The sequence below is a fragment of the Vulpes lagopus genome, chromosome 1 (assembly GCF_018345385.1).
Source record: "Vulpes lagopus strain Blue_001 chromosome 1, ASM1834538v1, whole genome shotgun sequence".
Classification (NCBI taxonomy): domain Eukaryota; kingdom Metazoa; phylum Chordata; class Mammalia; order Carnivora; family Canidae; genus Vulpes; species Vulpes lagopus.
This window is the reverse complement of record NC_054824.1, coordinates 79,439,443-79,458,040: the sequence shown is the minus strand read 5'-3', so window position 1 is coordinate 79,458,040 and position 18,598 is coordinate 79,439,443. Positions and strand designations below refer to the sequence as shown.

The 18,598-nt window shown below is 36.8% G+C and overlaps 1 protein-coding gene across 5 annotated transcripts in view; it reads right to left on the bottom strand.

The window, feature by feature from the left end:
- The window catches only part of IQCB1 (IQ motif containing B1), a 67,563-nt gene that overhangs the window by 18,846 nt on the left and 30,119 nt on the right, over positions 1-18,598 (bottom strand). For 4 of the 5 annotated variants that reach the window (XM_041721853.1, XM_041721765.1, XM_041722036.1 and 1 more), the window contains exons 8-10: positions 17,478-17,656; positions 15,333-15,442; positions 14,620-14,729 (exon numbers count right to left, since the gene is read on the bottom strand). In XM_041721853.1, coding sequence (XP_041577787.1) covers positions 14,620-14,729; positions 15,333-15,442; positions 17,478-17,656 — 399 coding nt within the window. The remainder of the gene's footprint in view (positions 1-14,619; positions 14,730-15,332; positions 15,443-17,477; positions 17,657-18,598) is intronic. The other variant, XM_041722122.1, reaches the window with a different exon arrangement.

Sequence of the window (18,598 nt, the reverse complement as noted above, 5' to 3'; positions counted from 1 at the left end):
AGAGAGCTGAGAATGATAGCAAGTAGAATCCATAAGTAATAAATACTCTACCTAAGTTCACCACAGAAGGCAAGGCTATACCAAGAACATCTCAGATTTTTGAAGAGAATAATATACATTGTGACTCTCAAAGTATTAATCATTTCCCAAATTTATTTGACCACAGAAATCCTTTTAAAAATGTTTTTAAACAAATACATTACAGGTTCCACAATAAACTTTGAGCAATGCTGTAATGGATTTTAACTGTCTCTCAGAAGTATTTATTTAACATATCTATTTGTCTAACTGGATCTGAAAACACTAAAAGGCAAAAATGTACCATATGAATTTTTCCCACTATAATTTTTTCTAAGTTCGAGGTAATATGCTAAAAAAAAAACCCCTTTATATTATTATAATCTTAGGAGGGACACAAACAATTATCCCCATTAAATAGATGGGAAGGGCACCTGGTTGAGCATCTGCCTTTGGCTCAGGTCATGAACCCGGGGTCCTGGGATCGAGTTCCGCATCAGGCTTCCCCTTGGGAGTTTGCTTCTCCCTCTGCCTAGGTCTCTGTCTTTCCCTGTGTCTCTTATGAATAAATAAATAAAATCTTTAAAAATAAATTAAATAGATGGGAAACTTGGGGCTGAGAGATTGCACATCTTGTCTATGGTCATTTAGCCCAAAGTTTTTGAGGTGAAATACAAAATCAAGTCTGTTTAACTCTCCCAATACCCAGATAGCCTCTGGCATATATTAGGCAATTTTAAAAATTCATGCTTTTTTTAAAAACAAACAAAACTCATGCCAATATTAATAATCTATCTTTAACTTCTTTAAAGGCGATTTTCATCAATGACTTAAATCTAAATTTTAATTCACTATTTTAAAACATTTTTATAACTGAGAAATTCATTTGTAGTTATTAAAAGACTAGTTTTAGTTCTCTTAAAAAACTGACTTCTAGAATATGCAAGTTTTACTACAGTGAATGAAAATTTAGCTTTAAGTTTAAGGCTGCTTGAAAAATCACCTCTAAGATGGCTCTATTTCATCGTAAATGACTAGGAAGGAGCTAAGTCATGTAGTTGTGTGGATGTATGTATATGTTATTCTTTCCATTGCCTCTAAGAATCTGGATGGGTCAGTCATATAAAAAAGTGGGCCATGTCTTCAGGATTTCATTTTTTGGTCCACTTCAAACAGATAAATGATAAACTGTGTTATATCTAAATGACTGTATCTACCCACTCCATATTCACTGACAAAACTCAGGTGAACATACTAAAACGTTTATGAACTCATACATGTTTTTACCATAATTATATATGAAGGCAATTTTTTACTTTAAGGGTTAATAATTGACTATCACTGCCTCTCTCTGTAGGCCTGGTCCATGAAAAAGTCTTATCAGGTGAATAGGATTATGTATTTGTTCCAGCAGATGTTTGTCTTATGTCCTGTGCTTTGAAAGTACGTACATCTAGTTACTGGAGTACTGAAATGTGTTTCAGAATAAGAATGAAAGCAAGAGTAAAAGAAACAGCTGGAGAAGCAAGTGGTTCGAAAGGAGGATCCTGAACTCACTCCTTCCCCCAGATAAACAAGGCTTCAACTAAATATAGAGCAACTCTTTCTGGGAACAACCTAAAGATTAGCTATTCCACAGCGAAAGATATAAAGAAAAAGTCACACAGGGAAGAGTAGAAGGGACAGAGATGCAATCTAGTTTGGATTCATACTACTAGTGCAGTGATCCACAGGGGGAAAGATACCACAGGCACAGAGGTTCAAAACCCCATCAGGCAACCCTGCCCTGAGGACATGCACCTGAAGAAGTGCTCATAATGTCCAGCTTTGAAAATCAGTGGGGGCTTAACTCTGAGACAGTAGGAAGGCTATAGGAAACCAAGATTCTACTCTTTAAGGTCGCATGCACAAATTTACTTGCTCTGAGACCTAGCACAGAAGCAGCAGTTAAAAAAGTGCCTTAGCCATATATATAGGAAATTTACTGCTTGATTTTAGGCTGTGTGTGCTAGAGGACCAGGGATCTGTAGGTACTTTCTCTAGGAAGTACTGGTGTGTTCCATTTCTGACATTATCTATCTACTCTGCTAGCACATGTCTCTCTCCAGTGTTGCCCTGTGGACTGACCACACCAACTGGCAGGTACCAATGACTGGAATGAGCACCTTCTAAAAGCATCTCCTGCCTCACTGCATTCAGTGAAAAGCACTGGCCTGGACTGGCACCCACCCAAATTGGCTGACAGGGGCAGTTATAGATAGCCCCACCTCCCAGTGTGCCCACAAGAGTTGCAGCCCAATCATAAAAGGAGAGAGCATGAAGCCCACACAGGGAGCACCCCCACAGCACCTGGTTCTGGTGACATAGGGAAGACTGTGCTTCTGGGCCCTCCAGGACACCTTCTATATAAAGCTACTCCTTCAAGACCAGGAATTGATCAACCTAATACATAGAGACAAATATAGAAAGTCAGGCAAAATGAGGAAACAGAGGAATATGGTCCAAATGAAAGAACAAGAAAAAATTTCAGAACTACATGAAATGGAGATGAACAATCTACCAGATAAAGAGTTCAAAGAAATGGTTATGAAGATGCTCACTAAACTTGGGAGAAGAATAGATGAACACAGTGAGAACTTCAACAAATATTAAAAAAAAAAAACCAGAGCTAAAGAATAAAATAAACAAAATGAAAAATAAACTAGAAGGAAATCAACAGATTAGACAACACAGAGGAGCCAATCAGCAATCTAGAAGACAGTAGAGTGGAAATTATCCAAGCTGAACAGCAAAAAGAATGAAAAAATTAGAATAAAGAACTTCTAGGACAAAATCTAATGTACTAACATTTGTGTATCAGGGGTCTCAGACGAGTAGAGTCCCAGAAAGGGGTAGAAAACTTATTTGACAAAATAGTAGCTGAAAATTTCCCTAACCTGAGGAAGGAAACAGACATCCATGTCCACAAAGCAAAGAAACTCCAAACAATATTAGCCCAAGGAAGTCTACATCAAGATACACAATAATTAAAATATCAAAAATTAAAAGAGAGCACCTTAAAAGCAGCAAGAGATAAACAACTAGTTATGTAACAAGGGAACACCTTCAAGGTTGATTTCTAGCAGAAATTCTGCAGACTAGAAGTTGCATGATATATTCAAATTCTGAATAGAAAAATCTATACCGGAATCCCTGGGTGGCGCAGCGGTTTAGCGCCTGCCTTTGGCCCAGGGCGCGATCCTGGAGACCTGGGATCGAATCCCACGTCAGGCTCCCAGTGCAGGGAGCCTGCTTCTCCCTCTGCCTATGTCTCTGCCTCTCTCTCTCTCTCTCTCTCTGTGACTATCATAAATAAATAAAAATTAAAAAAAAAAGAAAAAAGAAAAATCTATACCCAAGAGTACCCAGCAAGATTACCAATCAGAATAGGAGATAAAGTTCCTCAGACAAACAAAAGTTAAAGGAGTTCATCACCACTAAAACCAGACTTACAAGAAATATTAAAGGGACTTCTTTAAGTAGCTAAAGGCCATAACTAGAAGTAAGAAATTTATGAAAAAAAAATCTCATTGGTAAAAGCAAACATATAAAGACAATGGATGAACCATTTATCAAGCTAGTAAGAAAGTTAAAAGACAAAAGTAGTAAAGTGAACTGTACCTAATACAATATATGTCAAAAACAAAAAACATGGTGATGGGGGAATGTTTTAGAATGTGTTCAAACTTAAGCGACTATTAACTTAATATAGTCCACCATAATTAGAATGTTATATATGAACCTTATGGTAACCACAAACCCAAAATCTATGATAGGTACACAAAAAATAAAAAGCCAACCATAACACCAATGAAAGTCATCAAATCACAGAAGAGAGAGCAAGAGAAGAAAAAAACAGAACTACAAAAACAACCAGAAAACCAACAAAATGGCAATAAGTACATACCTGTCATAATTACTCTAAATATAAATGGACAATACAAAAGACACAGAGCAACTGAATGGATTAAAAAAAACACCTTATACATGCTGCCTACTAGACTCACTTCAGATCTAAGACACATATAGGCTGAAAATAAAGGGATGGAAAAAAGATATTCCATGCAAATAAAACAGTTATAAATAAATATTTATATTTATGTTTATATTTATATTAATAAAACAATTATAAATATATATAAGCACCCAATCAATGTAGAAGCACTTAAATCTACAAAGCAAATATTAATAAATATGAAGGGAGAAAATAACAGTAATACAATAATAGCAAGAACATTAATAAACTACTTAAATCAAAGAACAGATCATCCAGACAGAAAATCAGTAAGGAAAAAGTGAACTTAAACAACATATTAGACCAGATGGATTTAACATATATATACAGATCACTCCATCCCCAAACAGCAAACTACATATTCTTTTCAATTGTACGTGGAATATTCTTGAGGATAAACCACATGATAGGCCACAAAACAAGTCTCAACATATTTAAGACTGAAACCATATCAAGCATCTTTTCCAACTACAATGGTATAAAACTCAAAATCAATTACAAGAAAAAAAAAAAAACCTGGAAGAACACAAACACATGGAGGTTAAACATGCTACTAAATAACCAATGGTTCAACAAAGAAATCAAAGAGGAAATAAAAAATTAAGACAAATAAAAATGAAACACATTCTAAAATCTATGGGATACAGCAAAAGCAATTCCAAAAGGAAAGTTTAGAGCAATAGAGGCCTACCTCAAAAAACAGAAAAATCTAAAATAATCTAATCTTGTACAAAAGAACTAGAAAAAGAAAAACAAAGCCCTTAGTTAACAGAAGAAAAAAGTAATAAAGACTAAGCAGAAATACAATAGTAAAAAAAAAAAAATAAAAATAGAAAAGACCAATGAAACTAAGAACCGCTTCTCTGAAAATATAAACAAAATTAATAAACTTTTAGCAAATTCATCAAGGAAAAAAAGAGAGGGCCCAAATAAAATCAGAGATGAAAGAGAGGTTACAAGTAACACCACAGAAATAAGTTGGACAATCTAGAAGAAATGAAATATGCAATCTTACAAGAATGTATCAGGAAGAAATGAAATCTTAACAGACCAATTACTAGTAATGATACTGAATCAGTAATCAAAAAAGCTCTCAACAAACAAAAGTCCAGGATCAACAGGCTCCCATGTGAATTCTACCATTTAGAGAAGAGTTAATATCTACTCTTCTCAAACTACTGCAAAAAATTTAAAATTTAGAACACTTCCAAATTCATTCTACAAAGCCAACATTACCTTGATACCAAAAACAAAGACACTACAAAAATTATAGGCCAATAACCCTGACATACATAGATGCAAAATTTCTCAATAAATGTATTCAACAATACATTAAAAATACATTAAAAAATCAAATTCAACAATACATAGATCAAGTGGGATTTATTTCACAGATGCAAGGATGGTTCAATATTCACAAATCAAATACATGATATACTACTTTAACAAAGGAAAAAAATCATATGATCATCTCAATAGATGCAGAAAAAGCACATAACAAAATTCAACAGGCATTTAAGGAAAAAAAACCTCTCAATAAAGTATGTATAGATGGAAGATACCTCAAAATAATACAGGACATATCTGACAAACTCATAGCTAACATCAGAAAAGCTTAGAGAGCTTTTCCTCTAAGATCAGGAACTAGTCATGGATGTCCACTCTTACCACTTTTATTCAACATAGTTCTAGAAGTCCTAGTCACAGCAATCAAACAAAGAAAAAGAAATAAAAGGAATCCAAATTGGGAAGGAAGAAATAAACTGTCACTGTTTCCACATGACGTGGAGTAAGGGATAGGGAGAGATAAGTAGGGGGCCATGAAATCAGGCTCACAAAACAAATCCAAAAATGCTGAGATATAAGGAAACCAGCGATAAGGAAACAGACCAGATCATCTGGCCCCTGATGTTAGGGAGTATTTTTCTTTGGCAGCTACAGTGTAATCACAGAAAATGACCAGACCACAAAGACGTAAGTCATTAAGTAAGTCATTATCAATAGTCCTTGCTCAAACTAAGACAGCACAAGAATCTCAAGGCCACAAGCTCCCTGGATAAGTTTTCAATAAAAGACTGGCCTAAAAACCTTCAATGACACAACCCTGTAGGGACCCTTCTCACGCCTGAGAACTCATTCTGTATCCTTGCTTAATGAACTTCTATCGCTTTACTCAGTCTCTTTTGCGAGATTTATTCTTTAATTCCATGAGATAAGAACATAGCTCTCCTGCTTAAATATAATACTACATATAGAAAACCCTAAAGATTCTACAGAAAAAAAACCTATTAGAATAAATGATTTTAGCAAATTTGCAGGATATAAAATTAATTTATAGATATGTTGTGTTTCTATACACTAATAACAAAGCAGCAGAAAGAGAAATTAAGAAAACGATCTCATTTAAAATTGTATCAAAAGAATAAAATACCTAGGAATAAACTTAACCAAGGAGGTGAAAGACCTGTATTCTGAAAACTGTTAAGACACTAATGAAAAAATCTGAAGATGACACAAATTAAGTGTAAAAATATACTGTGCTCATGGATTGGAAAAATAAATATTGTTAAAATGTCCATACTAAAAGTAATGTACAGATTCAATATAGTCTCTACATTGGCATTTTTCACAAAACTAGTACAAATGAATACTAAAACTTGTATGGAACCATATAAGACCCTCAATACTGAATAGCCAAAGCAATCTTCAGAAAGAACAATAAAGCTGGAGGTATCATGTTCTCAGATTTTAAACTATACTACAAAGCTACAGTAATCAAAACAGTATAGTACTGGCACAGAAACATATAGATGAATGGAACAGAAGAGAGCCCAAAAATGAACTCATACTCCTATGGTCAATTATCTATGACAAATGAGGCAAGAATAAACAATGATAGTCTCTTCAACAAATATTATTGGGGGAAATTGGAAAACTACATGCAAATGAATAAACTTGACCACTGTCTTTTATGCAAAAATAAACACCAAATGGATTAAAGGCCTAAATGTAATACATGAAATTACAAAACTCCTAAAACAAAACACTGACAGTAAACTCTTGGACATCAGTCTTAGTAATATTTTTTATTTTTTGTGTATATTTTTTATTGGAGTTCAATTTGCCAACATCTAGCATAACACCCAGTGCTCATCCCGTCAAGTGGCCCCTCAGTGCTCATCACCCAGTCAACCCAACCCGCCCACCTCCCTTTCCACCATCTCTTGTTTGTTTCCAAGAGTTAGGTGTCTCTCATGTTTTGTCACGCTCACTGATATCTCCCACTCATTTTCTCTTCTTTCCCCTTCATTCCCTTTCACTATTTTTTATATCTCCCAAATGAATGAGACCATATAATGTTTGTCCTTCTCCGATTGACTTACTTCACTCCGCATAATAACCCTCCAGTTCCGTCCATGTTGAAGCAAATAGTGGGTATTCATCATTTCTAATGCCTGAGTAATATTCCATTGTATACATATATCACAGCTTCTTTATCCATTCATCTTAAGATGGACACTGAGGCTCCTTCCACAGTTTGGCTATTGTGGACATTGCTGCTATAAACATTGGGGTGCAGGTGTCCCAGTGTTTCACTGCATCTGTATCCTTGGGGTAAATCCCAAGCAGTGCAATTGCTGAGTCATAGGGCAGGTCTATTTTTAACTCTTTGAGGAACCTCCACACAGTGTTCCAGAGTGGCTGCACCAGTTCACATTCCCACCAACAGTGCAGGAGGGTTCCCCTTTCTCCACATCCTCTCCAACATTTGTTGTTTCCTGTCTTGTTAATTTTCCCCATTCTCACTGGGGTAAGGTGGGATCTCACTGTGGTTTTGATTTATATTTCCCTGATGGCAAGTGATGCAGAGCATTTTCTCATGTGCTTGTTGGCCATATCTATGTCTTCCTCTGTGAAATTTCTCATGTCTTTTGCCCATTTCATGATTGGATTGTTTCTTTGCCGTTGAGTTTAATAAGTTCTTTATAAATCTTGGATACTAGGCCTTTATCTGATACGTCATTTGCAAATATCTTCTCCCACTCTGTAGGTTGTCTTTTAGTTTTGTTAACTGTTTCTTTTGCTGTGCAGAAGCTTTTTCTCATAAGTCCCAATAATTCATTTTTGCTTTTGTTTTCCTTGCCTTCATAGATGTATCTTGCAAGAAGTTGCTGTGACCAAGTTCAAAAAGGGTGTTGCCTGTGTTCTCCTCTAAGATTTTGATGGACTCTTGTCTCACATTTAGATCTTTCATCCATTTTTAGTTTATCTTTGTGTATGGTGAAAGAGAGTGGTCCAGTTTCATTCTTCTGCATGTGGATGTCCAATTTTGCCAGCACCATTTATTGAAGAGACTGTCCTTTTTCCAGTGGATAGTCCTTCCTGCTTTGTTCTGACTCTCTGAAGAAAGTCCATGGTATTTCGATAGAGATTGCATTAAATGCGTAAATTGCCCTGGGTAACATTGACATTTTCACAATATTAATTCTTCCAATCCATGAGCATGGAATATTTTTCCTTCTCTTTGTGTCTTCCTCAATTTCTTTCAGAAGCGTTCTGTAGTTTTTAGGGTATAGATCCTTTACCTCTTTGGTTAGGTTTATTCCTTGGTATCTTATGCTTTTGGGGTGCAATTGTAAACGGGATTGATTCCTTAATTTCTCTTTCTTCAGTCTCATTGTTAGTGTATAGAAATGCCAGACTTCTGGGCATTGATTTTGTATCCTGCCACACTGCTGAATTGCTGTATGAGTTCTAGCAATCTTGGGGTGGAGGCTTTTGGGTTTTCTATGTAGAGTATCATGTCATCTGTGAAGAGGGAGAGTTTGACTTCTTCTTTGCCAATTTGAATGCCTTTTATTTCTTTTTGTTGTCTGATTGCTGAGGCTAGGACTTCCAGAACTATGTTGAATAGCAGTGGTGAGAGTGGACATCCCTGTCTTGTTCCTGATCTTAGGGGAAAGGCTCCCAGTGTTTCCCCACTGAGAATGATATTTGCTGTGGGCTTTTCATAGATGGCTTTTAAGATGCTGAAGAATGTTCCCTCTATCCCTATGCTCTGAAGAGTTTTGATCAGGAACGGATGCTGTATTTTGTCAAATGCTTTCTCTGCATCTATTGAGAGGATCATATGGTTCTTGGTTTTTCTCTTGCTGATATGGTCAATCACATTGATTGCTATATGAGTGTTGAACCAGCCTTGCATCCCGGGGACAAATCCCACTTGGTAATGGTGAATAATCTTAATGTACTGTTGGATCCTATTGGCTAGTATCTTGTTGAGAAGTTTTGCATCTGTGTTCATCAGGGATATTGGTCTGTAGTTCTCCTTTTTGGTGGGGTCTTTGTCTGGTTTTGGAATTAAGGTCATGCTAGCCTCAAAGAACGAGTTTGGAAGTGTTCCATCCCTTTCTATCTTTTGGAACAGCTTTAGTAGAATAGGTATGGTTTCTTCTTTAAACGTTTGATAGAATTCCCTTGGGAAGCCATCTGGCCCTGGACTTTTGTGTTTTGGGAGGTTTTTGATGACTGCTTCAATTTCCTCCCTGGTTATCGGCTTGTTCAAGTTTTCTATTTCTTCCTGTTCCAGTTTTGGTCGTTTGTGGTTTTCCAGGAATGCGTCCATTTCTTCTAGATTGCCTAATTTATTGGCATATCGCTGCTCATGTTTTTAAAAGCATTTGTATTTCCTTGGTATTGGTTGTGATCTCTCCTTTTTCATGATTTTATTAATTGGAGTCTTTTCTCTTTTGTTTTTAATAAGGCTGGCTAATGGTTTATCTATCTTACGAATTCTTTCAAAGAACCAACTCCTGGTTTTGTTGATCTGTTCCAGTTCTTCTGGTCTCTATTTCATTGAGTTCTGCTCGAATCTTTATTAACTCTCTTCTTCTGCTGGGTATAGGTTTTATTTGCTGTTCTTCCTCCAGTTCCTTTAGGTGCAAGTTAGCTTGTGTATTTGAGTTTTTTCCAGTTTTTTGAGAGATGCTTGTATTGCAATGTATTTCCCCCTCAGGACTGCTTTGGCTGTATCCCAAAGATTTTGAATGGTTGTATCTTCATTCTCATTAGTTTCCATGAATCTTTTTATTTCTTCTCTAATTTCCTGGTTGACCCTTTGATCTTTTAGCAGGATGGTCTTTAACCTCTACGTGTTTGAAATCTTTCCAAATTTCTTCTTGTGATTGAGTTCAAGTTTCAAAGCATTATGGTCTGAAAATATGCAGGGGACGATCCCAATCTTTTGGTATAGGTTAAGCCCTGATTTGTGACCCAGTATGTGGTCTATTCTGGAGAAAGGTCCATGTGCACTTGAGAAGAATGTGTATTCAGTTGCGTTTGGATGTAAAGGTCTGTAAATATCTGTGAAATCCAACTGGTCCAGTGTATCATTTAAAGCTCTTATTTCTTTGGAGATGTTGTGCTTAGAAAATCTGTCATTTGTAGAAAGCGCTGTGTTGAAGTTTCCCAGAATTAGTGTGTTATTATCTAAGTATGTCTTTGGTTATTAATTGATTGATATACGTGGCAGCTCCCATATTAGAGGCATAAATATTCATGATTGTTAGGTCCTCTTGTTGGATAGATCCTTTAAGTACGATATAGTGTCCCTCTTCATCTCTTTTTTTTCCCCTCTTCATCTCTTACTACAGTTTTTGGGATGAACTTTAATTTATCTGATATGAGGATTGCTACCCCTGCTTTCTTTCGAGGACCATTTGAATGGTAAATGGTTCTCCAATCTTTCATTTTCAGGCTGTAGGTGTCCTTAGGTCCAAAATGAGTCTCTTGTAGACAGCAAATAGATGGGTCTTGCTTTTTTATCCAGTCTGAAACCCTGCGTCTTTTGATAGGATCATTAAGCCCATTCACATTCAGAGTTGCTATTCAAAGATATGAATTTTGCATCCTCATAATACCTATTTAGTCCCTGTTTTTGTGGATTATTTCTTTGGACTTCCTTTTTCTTTTACAGAGTCCCCCTTAATATTTCTTGCACAGCTGGTTTGGTGGTCACATATTCTTTCAGTTTCTGCCTATCTTGGAAACTCTTTATCTCTTCTTCTATTCTGAATGAGAGCCTTGCTGGCTGGAGTATTCTTGGCTGCATGATCTTCTCATTTAGGACCCTGAATATATCTTGCCAGCCCTTTCTGGCCTGCTAGGTCTCTGTGGAGAGGTTTGGTGTTAACCTAATACTTCTCCCCATAAAAGTTAGAGATCTCTTGTCTCTTGCTGCTTTAAGGATTTTCTCTTTATCTTTGGAATTTGCAAGTTTCACTATTAAATGTGATGTGCTGAACGGTTTTCATTGATTTTAGGGGGCGGATATCTCTATCTCCTGGATCTGAATGCCTGTCTTCCTCCCCAAGTTAGGGAAGTTCTCTGCTATGATTTGTTCAAGTATGCTTTCTGGTCCTATGTCCTTTTCGGCGCCCTCTGGAACCCCAATTAAACGTAGATTTTTCCTTCTGAGGCTGTCATTTATTTCCCTTAACCTTTTCTCATGATCTTTTAATTGTTTTTCTCTTTTTTCCTCAGTTTCCTTCCTTGCCATCAACTTGTCTTCTATGTCACTCATCCTTCTACTTCATTAACCCTTGTCTTTAGGACCTCCAGTTTGGATCGCATCTCATTTAACTGATTTTTAATTTTGGCCTGATTAGATCTAAATTCTGCAGTCATGAAATCTCTTGAATCCTTTATGTTTTCTAGAACCACCAGTAGTTTTATAATTGCGCTTCTGAATTGGCTTTCTGACATCGAATTGTAATTCAAATTCTGTAATTCTGTGGCAGAGAGTACTATTTCTCATTCTTTCTATTGTTGGTGAGTTCTCCTTTCTAGTCATTTTGGTCAGTACAGAGTGGCTTAAAATGAGTTGTACTGGAAAAAAGGAAGAAAAAAACGAAACAAAACAAAAAAGAAGGTGGGATATCCTCTGGTTCTATATGCTGTAAATCCCTTGACTTCCCCTGGAGCTTTCCAGTGCTGCTTGGTCAAGAACTTGCCCTTCCCCTGTCCTTCCAGCTGGTCTTCTGGGGGAGGGGCCTGCTGTGCTCATTCTCAGGGGTGTGCACATGGGGGCACTGCTCTACCCCCTGCCAGGTGCACGGCTCAGTGGGAGCTGTTTATCCTGTGAGATCCCTGTTCCCTGGCAGCCCCGCACCATCCCAGGCACAGGGTGACACCAGGACAGACAACACTGGCAGCGGCCAAGTCCCCAGCCGTGGAGTCTGCTCCCATAGTAACTACTGCAGTTTCCCAGTCCACACTGGCTTGGATGCTCCGGGGGGCGGGGGTGCTGACCTGCACAGCTTGGGGGCTCCAGGAGGCAGGAGTTTCCTCGCTGTCCTGTGCCCTCCCCGCCTCTGCCTGTCCTGGGGGGAGCACAGGATCCTGGGCTGTGTCCCCCGTTGCCCAGGGATCTGGGGCCTGTGCTGCTGAAATCACACACACGGGCTGCAGCTCTCAAAGGCAGCAGGGCGCAGCCCCCTCAGCCCGGGGCCGTGGCCTGAGCTTCTCCCGAGGCCCTTCAGGGTGCGCGCTTCAGCCCTTTATGGAATTCGGCCCACGGTCTGTGTCGTGCTCTCCCTGGGGCGCACCTCCTCTGTTAGTGACTCTGGGAGACTGGAGACTCCACTGCCTATCCTGTGGTTCTGCCCGAGTTCCCGGCTAAGCGCCTTTCTGTCTGGGAAGAATCTGGTGCGGATTTTTAAAGTTCCTGCTTCTCTGGGGCTGGGCTTCCTGTCCCGGAGGCTCTCCCGGTGGGCCTTAGCCCAGCTCCTCGCAGGGGCCTCTTCGCCACTTGATTCTTTTTTATTTATTTATTTTTCCATCTCCCTACCTTTCTAAAAGCAAAAACCCTTCTCTCTGTAGCGTTCCAGCTGTTCTCTCTTTAAATCTCAGGTCGAACTGTAGGTTTTCAGGATGATTTGAAAGTCATCTAGGGGGATCCCTGGGTGGCGCAGCGGTTTGGCGCCTGCCTTTGGCCCAGGGCGCGATCCTGGAGACCCAGGATCGAATCCCACATTGGGCTCCCGGTGCATGGAGCCTGCTTCTCCCTCTGCCTGTGTCTCTGCCTCTCTCTTTGTGTGTGACTATAATAAATAAAAAAATAAATAAATAGTTATCTAGGTAAGTTGGTGGGGACAGGTGACTTGGGGACCCTACTCCTCCACCATCTTGCCCCCCCCCCCCGTAATACTTTTTTGGATGTGCATCCTCAGGGCAACAAAAGCAATAATGAACTATAAGGACTATATCAAACTAAAAAGGTTTCATACAATGATATCCACAAAACAAAAAGGCTATCTACTGAATGGGGAAGATGTCTGCAAATGATATATCCAATTAGGGGTTAATATCCAAACTCAACACCAAAAATGACCCCCAAGCAATTCAATTAAAAAATGGGTAGAGAACCTGAATACACATTTTTCCAAGGAACATATAGATGGCCAAAAGATACATGAAAAATGTTCAACATCATTTATCATCAGAGAAATGCAAATCAAAACCACTGAGAAATCACCTCACATCTGTCAGAATGGCTAATATAAAAAGGACAAGAAATAACAAGTTTTGGCAAGGATGTGAAGAAAAGAGAACCCTAGTAGCAATTGCTGGTGTGAATGTAAATTGGTGTAGCCACTATGGAAAACAGTATGGAAGTTCCTTAAAAAAATAAAACTAGAAATACCTTACAACCCAGCAAATCCATTAAGTATAATTATCCAAAGAAAATGAAAATACGAATTCAAAAAGATATATGCATGGTGTCTTCACTCCAGCATTATTTACAATAGTCAGGATATGGAAGTAACCTAAGTGTCCATCAACAGACGGATAAAGAAGATGTGGCATATAAATACAATGGAATGTTACTCGGCCATAAAAAAGAATGAAATCTTACCATTTATGATAACATAGCTGGACTTAGAAGGAATTATGCTAAGTGAAATGAAGTCAGAGAAAACCAAATGCCTATGATTCCACACTTATACATAGAATCTAAAAAAACAAAACAAAGGGGTGCCTGGTGACAAAGTCAGTTAAGTGTCTGACTGTAGTTTCCAGCTCAGGTTGTGATCTCAGGGTTGTGAGATCAAGCCCCACACTCAGCGTGAAGTCTATTTGACATTCTCTCTCCCCCTCCTCCTCCTGCTCATGCTCACTCTCTGGGTGGATAAATCTTTTTTTTTTTAAGTAAACAAAACAAACAAATCTATAAAAACAGATATAAACTGGTGGTTGCCAGAGGGGAGAGGAGTAGGGGAATGGACAAAATAGGTGAAAAGAGGTACAAACTTCCAGTTATAAAATAAGTCACAAGGATGTAAAGTACATCATAGGGAATATAGTCAAAAATATTGTAATATAAATGGACAACTGACACATGATATTGTATATGAACTATACTTCAATTTAAAAAAAGAGCAAAAGAAACAACAAAAAAAAAAATCAGGGGAAAAAAGCACCCGAAGTTTTTACTAAGATATAGCTGTCCTCTGAGATCAATCATTCCTCTCACCAAAACTTTTTACCTGAAACTCCTCTGCAAAGTAATCACAGCAGATGGAAGCTTCTTTAATCTTTTTCTAGTTTGGAAACCCTTCCAATAAGCTTGAATCAAGCAAGCTGCTTGATGTAGTTTCTGAAATTAAAGGCCAGAATTAATTTAGAGACATCTCCACGAAAGTCTTTTTTAGCAATTAACCTCTTAATAAAATGAGGCCTGGGCAAGTATTAATCTCTAACTCTAATAAGCTGGGCAGGAGGCAACAATTTCATAGATCCAGGACAGGTAAGCTTTAAGAATATTAAACGTGGTCTCCCAAAGGAGGTACATTAGACAAGATCCACAATGTATTCAAGATATAGTTGATAAGCACTGCATCCTCCTTAATTAACATTATGTCTATTCCTTTTATAAGGATTTTATAGTTCTGCTTCTTTAATGCTTTACCCTCTTTGCTTGACTCATGCTGGGCCTCACTTATTCAAGCATTCAAGAGGATGAAGAACTTTTGGAACAGGATAAAAAAAAAAAGCTCTACGGTTAAAAATTTGGTCCATAAAAGCTTCTTCACTCATCACACATCAGAACACCAACTGCTCTGAATACTGGGGGGGAGATAAGAAAAGAGGAAAGACCGCAAATAAAAGATTTAAGAGGCTACCACTCTCCAGGATTTTGAAACTAAAATGTTTTACTGAAATGTTAGCAAATATTCAAATTAATTTTATAATTTATTACCTGATCTTCTACTTCCTGATGGACCTTAGGGGTTAAAAGGGCAATAAGCTGTCCAAGTTCTTGACTAAACTCTGTCCCAGGCTCATGTTTGTTTAATAGACTTCTGAGTCCTGAAATGGAATAACAAAGGCACAACACTTAATAATAAAATATGATTTGTTATCTAATCAGTATTAATTAAAGGTTTAAAAAGTCTGGTTTAAGAAACAAATGAATACAACAGCAAGATTAATCAATCACATGATTTTTCTTTTTCTTTTCTCAAAGATTTCAAGATTGAGATCTTTAGGATATTTCTCTAAGAGTTTTTATGTGCTCATCTGATGCAAAGGCTGTCTACTCAATATCTTTAATTAAAAAAAGGTAAGTGGGATCATTGTGGTAAGTCAAAGAGCAGAGATGTTTTTTTCCTGTTGAAACATAAATATCTTAAACAGAAACATTTTTAAAAAGAAAATAACATACTGAGTAAATGCCTATACTGTGGAAGTATTTAAACAGGTTATTATTAGTCATTCTTAAAGAAAATACTACTAAATAAAATATACAGTATTATATGTAATTTGGGGCAAATCAATAGGTTACTGAGCAATTACTATACGAGACATGCTATAAATACTGCATTTACTATACTATGTTTTATTTTGGGATAAGTACTATTTCTAAGCACACTGGAATGGTGTATTACAATGTGTGTATTCAAAATAAAGTAAAATGCCCTTAAGGTGTATAAGGGGGGAAGCCACCATATGGATCTGTCCATGTCTTTATGCTCTCTTCAAAACTCAAGTTCTCAGCAGTATTAACAATTATAAAATATCTTGAGGAAACTGAGTAAGTTCTATTGAGAACAGGAGATGAACTGTTCAAGTGAAATTCCTTTATAATGAAATCTGTTAGACATTCACATTTTTTTCATTTTTTTAATTTAAATTCAATTTGCCAACATATAGTATAACACCCAGTGCTCATCCCATCAAGTGCCTTCCTCATTGCCTGTCACCCAATTACCCCATCCCTCCACCCACCTCCCCTTCTGCAACCCTTTGATTGTTTCCCAGAGTTAGGAGTCTCTCATGGTTTGTCTAATTTTTCCCACTCAGTTCCCCTCCTTTCCCTTTTAATCCCTTTCACTATTTCTTATATTCTCCATATGAGGGAAACCATATGATGATTGTCTTTCTCCAAGTGACTTATTTCACTCAGCATAATACCCTTTAGTTCTATCCATGTTGAAGCAAATGATGGTCACATTTCTATAGAAGAAATCTAATTAAAGAATTTTAAAAATACACATTTAAAAATGTGTATCTGGCAAATATCAATTAGAGAGCTCTGCTATTGGCACCTTTTTCCCCTCTCTATTCCTATAACATAAAATAATTAAATGTTCATATAGTAATGACTGATGGAAAGTAAGTTATCAGGCATGATTTGAGACCCTCTGTAAGTCTGAATACTAAATACATCATAATGTAATGTTCTACTCTTTAAAAATTTCCACATGATATGGCCTTGCATTAGTGAGTATATGCATTTGATTTTAGAGGTGAGGAAGATTTTTTGTTTGCTTTGAGAAATAGCAGTGAGAGATCTGATGAGTAAATATTAACTGATGTTAAGATCAAAAGGGCTGTCAGTCTCTCAAGCACAGCTCTATTTTCTCCGGTAACGTTAATCTTGTTAAGGTCACCAGTCTTTATGGTCATTATTTTACTATACTATATGGTATACTTCATACACAACTTTTTTTGTTTGTTTTTGTTAGAGAAGGAGTAAGTATCCATTGTAACCTCATCAACAAAATACCATAAACATCTCTGAGACATGGAGCTAGCTTGATTATATAAAGACCTTTCCCTGAATTGGTATCTGTTGTAATAGGGTTTTATCTGCACACTTTATTGACTTTTTTCAAAATACAAGAATTTTAGTGATTGAATACTTCTATAACAACAAGGAGTGCACTCTTTAATCCCCATCACTATTTAACCACTAAATTGTATACCTGAAATTAATATTACACTGCCTGTGAACAACTAGAATTTAAATAAAAACTTTAAAACTATATAGGAATTTTATTTTCCATAAACCATCAATAAAAATGTCTTTTTGATACTCTCCAGTAAAGAATATATGCACTACCTTTGTAGCAGGCACTTAGTCTCAGTAAAATCAAAATTTCCTGATGGGATTCAGTCATCAGCAGTAGGAGCTTTGTAGCAGTACTTCTTATGACTGGGTTAGGAGTTGATAAAAGCTTGAAAACAACTTCATCTAAAATTGAATGTAGGATTTTTCCTTCTATTCTGAGTAAATCACCACTAATAGAAAAAAAAAAAGATAAAGAATATACCATTACTAATGGATGCATAGGTATCATTAAAAAATTAAAGTTTTAACAACTAGATACCTAACTGTGCTGAAATGCAAGAAGATAACCCATTTTTTAAATACATAGATTAGTTCCAAGAATACATCACATTAAATCAATTACTGTTAATTGAATTTCTACTGTGTGCAATGCACTATGCTAGGTAAAACAGGGAATACAAGCAGCTAGAATGCCTTCTCTTCTGAAAAACCTGCAATCAAATTGCAGAGGAAAGATAAATGTACAGAATATTAAGTAGATGATTCAAAAACTTCAAAGCAACAGTAAGAGGAAAATCACAGGACAGTACATGGGTCATTGCTTAATGATGTATGAAGACAAAAATGCTATAGGAATTCAATTATCATGGATTTAATATAGAAGAAATTTACCTTTCCTTTAGTATCTTCTTCATTAACACTAACAACTATCATCTTGTATTACAGATATGATGAAAACGTATCTGGAATTTAGAAATAGTCAAAAGAGATCACTGCGTATCTTTTACTTCCCCTTCCCAAAGGAATATGTGATTTTCTAGGGATGTACCTTTGCTTGATTATGTATTTATTGTTGATTAGGAGATTTTGCAATTCTGTAAAAGTAGAGATTGGCTTATAGAAAACAAGTAACAATGATTCTTATCTGAGAGTAATGAAAATAGATTGTTATTCAACAATACAAGTGGATTTTATCCAGTAGGAAAAGTAACTATAAAGGTTACTATTTATTGTTCTATAACACATCAATCAGATTTTTTAACTATTAGCGAATTCATTTCAGTATTCCTTTGACAAACCAATCTATAAATCTCCCCTTCTCAAATTCTCCTTTGAACCTATTTAACATTTACTGGTTCCTTCATTAGTAAGTGAATAGAATAAAATTTTTG